At 41.0% G+C, this 7,453-nt stretch overlaps 1 protein-coding gene across 1 annotated transcript in view; it reads left to right on the forward strand.

Annotated features, from left to right (window-relative positions):
* Positions 1 to 328: 328 nt before the first annotated feature.
* The window catches only part of LOC106514703 (zinc finger protein 827), a gene marked incomplete at its 5' end in the record, with an annotated part of 10,549 nt that continues 3,424 nt past the window's right edge, over positions 329 to 7,453 (forward strand). The window contains 6 exon segments of the mRNA XM_014004100.1: positions 329 to 514; positions 621 to 1,235; positions 2,693 to 2,753; positions 3,029 to 3,099; positions 6,351 to 6,405; positions 6,478 to 6,663. Of these exon segments, the coding sequence (XP_013859554.1) occupies positions 329 to 514; positions 621 to 1,235; positions 2,693 to 2,753; positions 3,029 to 3,099; positions 6,351 to 6,405; positions 6,478 to 6,663 (1,174 nt within the window).

Genomic DNA, 7,453 nt, shown 5'->3' on the forward strand with positions numbered 1-7,453 from the left:
GGTCTGGACCACTCCTGAATTTTGTTCGTATCTGAAAAAAATCGTAGAATACGAAAACATTGGTGAATGCCACAAATTCTCCTAAATCACTCGTACACACAACTTAAGAACAAATCTGTGTGTACGAACGGTTCTTGCATGAGGCCCAATGACTCTGAGAGCAGCAGAGTGGCTGTTAGAGCCACAGATTTATGCCTGTGGTCAGAAAAACTCCACAGACCTTTCTTTGGTTGTGCTGCCTTCAGACCTTCTCCTTCAGCAGGTTGTTCTGTTGTTAGGCTGTAATCTGAGCCCTTCTGAACACTTCACTCACTCATATTCCCTTCAGAGGCCACTCAGAAGGCCCGGGTGCATCCAGGGAGCCGAGAGGAGGCGGAGCAGCAGGATGAACCCGGCGTCGCCCTCTCACCGGACGGCCCCGGAGCGAGCCCCGAGCCGCCGTCGCTGACGCACACACCTGACGGGAACACAGCCACGGACACGCTGGCCTCAGACCTGCTCCGGAAACTTGCAGGTGCTTTTCTTTAACTTTGAGTCTTTCTCTTTGTGTTTACCAAGTTCAGAACAAGAATAAAAGCTAAAGTAAATCCTCCGTGTTCTGTTGTTCCCACATGTTACAGAGCGACAGGAAGTAAACGGCCACGTGTTGAGGCTCAAAGAGGAAGAAGAGCCAGTGGAAGTCAACCTGGTGACACACAATCAGCCACCCTCAGAGGAGATTTCTCATCCCGCCCTCAGGATGACCAGCCACCACCTGTTCACTGTTAAAACAGAAGACCAGAACCTGACTGGGAACACAACAGGAGCTAAAGTAGTCGATGAGTGTCTTCTTGGTCTTCAAACGGTCTGTCATCCCGCCTCGAAGACAACAGCCAACAGAGCCAACAACCCCCAGTTTCGAGTGAAACTGGAGGATCACGATATCTCAGAACTGAGCCATCACCTCTTCACTGGAGCCAAGATGGAGGACAGCCATCCCATTAAAGCAAAAACTGCAGAGCTGCCTTTTCCTGACGTTAACATCAACAAGTTTTTCTCTGAAGTGAAGAAGGAAGACCTCGTCGTGGAGAACGGGTTCATGTCTGGAGCCAAGATGGCGGCTCAGGTTTTCACCGGAGTCAAGATGGAGGAGCAGCTCTTCTTTGGGGCCAACATGGAGGAGCAGTGCCTCCGAGCGGTGCTGTGGCAGGACATGTCGGTGAACCTGGCCTCCACACTGCTGCACCAGCTCTCAGGTAATAAATAACACCTGAACGACCTCTTCCTGTCATTCTAACTCTAACCAGACTTCGGGTGCACCTGGTCCCTGAGAGCTGAGCTGTCTATAGATTATATTATGGGATTTTTATTAGGGGTGTAAGAAAGTATTAATACACTAAAATATCGCAACACTGTATCGATTTTTCATTAAGATTAAAATGTCAAACCAATGCCAGCGGTTCATTTTTGTGTTTTATTTTAGCCTCAAACCACGAGTTGGCAGCAGTTAGCCAGAGTATAATCAAACATTAGTTTGAGTTTATGATATATTGTTTATGATATATCATTTATCATATATCTTTTATCATATATTGTGTATCATATATTGTTAATCATGTATTAATTATGATATATTGTTTATCATATATTGTTTATCATATAGCGTTTATCATATAACATTTATCATATCGTCTATGATGTATTGTTTATGATATACTGATTATCATAGATTGTTTATCATATATTATGTACCATATATTGTTAATCATGTATTAATTATGATATGTCGTTTATCATATATTGTTTATCATATATCGTTTATGATATATCGTTTACCATGTATGGTGTGTCATAAATTGTTAATAATGTATCAATTATGATAAATAGTGTATCATATATTATTTATCATATATCGTCTATGATGTATTGTATATGATATACTGGTTATCAAGTATTGTTTATCATATATCGTTTATGATATATCATTTATCATATATCATTTATGATTTGTCATTTGTCATATATCATTTATGATATATCGTTTATCGTATATTGTGTATCATATATTGTTAATCATCTATTAATTATGATATATAGTGTATCATATATTATTTATCATATATCGTCTATGATGTATTGTTTATGATATACTGGTTATCTATTTATCATATATTGTTTATTATATATCATTTATGATATATTGTTTATCATATCATTTATCATATAGTGTTTATGATACTGTATATCGTTTATGGTATATTATCATATATTGTTTATCATATATAGTTTATCATACATCGTTTATCATATATTTGTATCATATACCATTTATGATATATCGTTTATCATATATTACGATATATTGCAATACTGTAAGCAAGGCAAAACACTGCTATTTTTTCACCAAATATTTCTTATTTAAACAAACTGAGTTGAGCTGATTTGTTTTTATTAGAATCACTTGGAGGAAAAAATGACAATGTATTGTCTTACTTACAGTATCGCGATATATTGTGATAAATCATGGCCCTTTTTGAGATATATATCTTATCATCGATGTCTTGCCAATACACAGCTCTAAAGGAGCACAAACATCATTTTATAAGGTCAAAACAGCTTGTTTGAACCCAGGAAGTTGATGTTTAATAAAAACCCACCACATTTAGACTCAGTCCAGACTCTGAATCTACGTTTGTGCTGTTTGTGTCGACAGAGAGGGTCAGTAAGTCCAACAGTCAGCAGATGGAGAGGAAGACTCCGCCCATCAGAAGCAGGTAGCAGCTCCACTTCCTGTCGTCAATTAACCTCATCTGGACGTTTAGATCAGGGGTGTCCAGTCCTGGTCCTGGAGGGGGTCCTGCATGTTTTAGAGGTTTCTCTGCTCCAACACCTGATTGAATGAATGATTAACAGGCTTTTACAGAACCTGAACAGGTGATTTAGTGATTGAATCGGAGGTGTTGGAGCAAAGGAACAGGTAAAACCTGCTGGACCAGGACTGGACCCCCCTGTTTGCATTTGATCTTAAATCTGTGTTTCTTCTTCACAGTCCTGTTCTGAAGGTGAATATGGACCAACTACACTCCTGCCCTCTGCTGACCCCCCGAGAACCTCCGTACGGTAAATCACCACCATTCATTCAACACAAGTCAGGTCGAGTCCACCCGAGTCAGGTCGAGTCCATATGAGTCGACCTGATTAAGGTTGAGTCGACATAAGTCAGGTTGAGTCAAGCTTAGTTGACCTGAGTCAGGTCGAGTCAACTCAAGTCAGGTCAAGTCAACTTAAGTCAGGCTGAGTCCATGTGAGTCAACCTGATTCAGGCTGAGTCGACCTGAGCCAGGTTGAGTCAAGCTGAGTCGACCTGACTCGGGTCAAGTTGAGCCAATTCAGATTGTGTCGGCCTGAGTCAGGGTCAGCTCGAGTCGAGCCGAGTCGACTCGAATCAGGTTGAGTCAAGCTGAGGTTGCACAAGTCAGGTCAAGACCTGTTGAGTCAGGTAAAGTTAGGCTGACTCAACCCGAATCAGATCAAGTCAATATGAGTCGACCTGATTCAGGTTGAGTCAAATCGAGTTCGATGAAATCAAGTTGTGTCAGGTCGAGTGAGGCTGAGACGGGTTGAGTCAGGTTAAGTTAAATCGAGTCCAGTCGAGTCAGGTTGAGTCATCTCAAGTCAGGCTGTGTCAGGTCAAGTCAAATCGAGTCAGGCTGAGTCAGGTCGAGTCACATCGAGTCACATTAATTTAAATTGAGTCAGATCAAATTGAGGCTAGTCAAATCAAGTCAAACTGTGTCAGATTGAGTCGCGGCAGATTAAATCGAGTCAGATCGAGTTGAGGCATGTCAAATCCAGTCAAATCAAGTCAGGCGAAATCAGGCTGAGTCAGGTTGAGTCAGATGAAGTTAAATCGAGTCCACTTGAGTCAGATCATGTCAGGCTGAGTCAAATAGAGTCAGGTTGAGTCTCATCAAGTCAGGTTAATTTAAATTGAATCAGATCAAATCAAGGCTAGTCAAATCAAGTCACCTGAGTCAGATCGAGTTGAGGCAGGTCAAATCCAGTCAAATCAAGTCAGGCCAAATCAGGCTGAGTCAGGTTAAGTTAAATCAAGTCCGGTCAAGTTAGGTTGAGTCAGATCAAGTCAGGCTAAATCAAATCGAGTCAGGATGAGTCAGGCTGAGTCAGGTCGAGTCAAATCGAGTCAAGCTTGGTAAGGATCTAGTCAGGCCACCCGAAGCTAATGGAAAATGTCTTAAAGACTCGACATAAAGACACGCATCATAAAACAATTCTGAGGTGTTGAGACTGCAGCAGGTGGACCAGGAGCTGCTCATCCAGTAACGAAAATCAATCTTTCACTTGTTTTTATTCAAGAAGCCGTGATTTGATTTAATTTAATTTAATTTAACTTCCTTTTTCTTCTTAAAGACCTCTGCTGCAGCGTGTGGTATTTTCTCACACGAGGTTCTGATGTTTGTGATTATAATAAGTGAAAGATGGAATAAACATTTGGTGAATAAAGCGTTTTATTTGAGATTCGGATCAGAACACAGAAACAGAGACTCAGCTGCTCCGGTTCTGTAGGAGGAGGCGTAGATCTCTGGATGCTGATAACGTCTCATGAGGCTGTTTTCCTTTAATTACAGTCAGAGTCAGTGTTCGTCAGTGATGGCTTTACCTGCTGGAACATGACGGAATGAGACGCGACAAGTCTGTCAGAGTGGAGGAAAAAAACCAGCCGACAGCCTGAAATATTCATACGGATCAACTTGGAGCGAAAACCAACACATTGAGGAAGATTCAGCTGCGCTTTTTTTTATTAATTAATTTGTTTCATTCATAAAAAAACAAAAATTACATTTAAAAACTCTAAATTTTAACTCTAGATGGGCCTGAAAGACGACTAGATTTCTGTTCTTGAAAAAAATTCTCATGTGAGAAGTTTTTTCATTTCCCACTGAAATGTTCAACATTTCAAGCCTGCCTTTGTGGTGGAATGGCGGAAAGTAGCACAAAACTTTTTATTCTAATGCTAATGCGGAACTAACATTAACACAAAAATAATGATAATGTGGAGCTAATGCAGAGCTAACACTAACACGGATCTAATGCTAACGCGTAACTAACACTAACACAAAGGTAATAGTGTGGAGCTAATGAAAAGCTAACACTATCATGAACCCAATGCTAATGCGGAACTAACACTAATGCAAAAATAACGATAATGTGGAGCTAATGCAGATTTAAGATTAACACGGACCTATTGCTAACATGGAACTAACACTAATGCAAAGGTAATAATAATGTGGAGAGCTAATGCTAACACAGACCTAATGCTATGGATGTAAGAAAATATTGATACAGTGCAGTTGGCAGCAGTCATTCAGCCTTTTGGCTACTCCAAACCGGAGGATATAATGCTAGCTCAAATGTTAGCGATATTGCGATATATCGCGATATATCATAAATGATATATCAGAAAGTCATTATATTGCCAGATTCCAATTTTTAAAAACTCAGTTATTTGAGCTGACTTTTTTAAAACTAGAATCTTTTGGAGAAAAAAATGACAATATATCGCCTCGCTAACAGTATCGCAATATATCATATCGTGATAATTATCACCAATTTCTTTCCAATACACAGCCCTGCCTAATGCAGAGCTAACACTAAAGCAGAGTTAATGCTAACGATGTGCTGACGCTAATTTGGAGTTGACACTTACGCAGAGGTAATGCTAATGCAATGCCAACCTGTAATGTGGAGCTAATGCTAATTTGGTGCTAAAGCTAATCTGGAGACCCCAATCCGTGGGTTCATTGTGATCCATCCTACCATCACTGAAGAACTAGGCTCCAGCTTGGTGAGCCGCTCACTGGGGTCACTCAGGAGGGAGAGGTGGGCGAGCGACCTGCATGTGAGTTCAGCTGAAGGTTGACCTCCTGAAGCCTGCAGATGTTTTTCACACTCTGCTCTCATGTGAAATCTGAAGTGATGGAAGTTCAAACACGTTGATCCGGTAATTCTCATCGTTTGTGACATCGGACCAGAACAAACTGACACCTTCTGAAGAACTCTGAGGGAATTTGCGCTTTTAGTGCCTGCAGCGTTTTTTATTGCTCATCCTGTTTGTAACATTATTAGTTTTTAATGACCGTCTTCAGTTTTGGTTTTGGATTTATGCTGCTGCCATGTTGCCCTTTGGGTTCAAAACAAAAATGTTAGTGAAACTAAATGAGCTGGTGTGAATCCAGGAAGAAGTTTAACAACAACAGCCTCTTCATGGAGTCATTGTTAGTTGATCTGTGTCATAAATCACTTAGAAGAATTATAAACACTTTCCTTTTTTGAAATATTTCTCTCCACAGAAACACAAACCAGCCTCAGCAGAGACAAAACCACAAGTTCCTCTTACTTCTTCAGGTAAAACACAAACACGATTCTTCTTCCTGTTTGCTGTTCAGGGCTCTCAAACCACTCTGTGTTCTTCTTCAGGTGTCACGTCTGCGGCTTTGAGACCGAAGGCCACGCCCTCTTCCAGAGTCACATGATGGAACACCGCCAATGGGAGCACAGCTTGTTCTCACTGCACTGCTGCAGGTGCGAGCACTCCACCAACCAGGAGGCAGAGATGAGGTTGCATGTGGAGACGCACCTGCAGGGCGGCCCTGGAGCCACCAGGTGGGTTCAGTCTGACCTGTTCTGAAAGGTTCTGCTCTTAAATATGGAGAGCCGTTTCATTCAAAATGTAGGAGGTGAGCTTAAGGTGAATTAAGCTTTTCCCACATCTCTCATACACAAGGTTATGAGGAAACTTTTACCAAGGTATTTCTCATTACTTGTTAATATCTTGATTGTGTGAAGTGAAAAGTGACACGATAAGTGAACGTTCAGACAAGTTCAAGTTAATTCATAGAAGGCTATGCAATCATTTATTTACACAAATTGAACAGGTCATAAGTTACACTTGATTGTGGTTATTCCTATAACAAGCGTCAGAGTTAATGAGATAAAACCAGCGTCCGAATTTCAACTCACATCAACTCAGATTACTTATATAGAACAGTAAAACGTCAGTTCTGATGTTAATAACCAAACAATTTTACTGGCACTTTTAGCTTAAGTTTTGGCAATTAAGAACAAGGAAAGAAGGAAAGTAAGATTAGTATGTTACTACGACGTTTACTTTATCAAAGTGTGGGTCAACCGGAACTGCACATCTTTTCTAAGCTCAGGTTCCACATGACACGTCACTCCGAACACATCAGCTTTACCTGGTGATGACTTCTTAAGGCACCCTCGGGGTAGGAGCTGGCTCGCCTCCGATCAGTCAGGGAACTGATGTCGGCTCGCTTACCAGTCATTGATGAGTAGGTGTTTTTCAGGTAACTTCTGTCTGTTTCAGTCCAAGTCAGAAAAATTCTAGCCATGTCCAGTTTCTCCTTCCAAAATAAAATCTCCCCTCGGGAGT

This window comes from Austrofundulus limnaeus, unplaced genomic scaffold (assembly GCF_001266775.1).
Source record: "Austrofundulus limnaeus strain Quisiro unplaced genomic scaffold, Austrofundulus_limnaeus-1.0 Scaffold22, whole genome shotgun sequence".
In the NCBI taxonomy this organism is placed as follows: domain Eukaryota; kingdom Metazoa; phylum Chordata; class Actinopteri; order Cyprinodontiformes; family Rivulidae; genus Austrofundulus; species Austrofundulus limnaeus.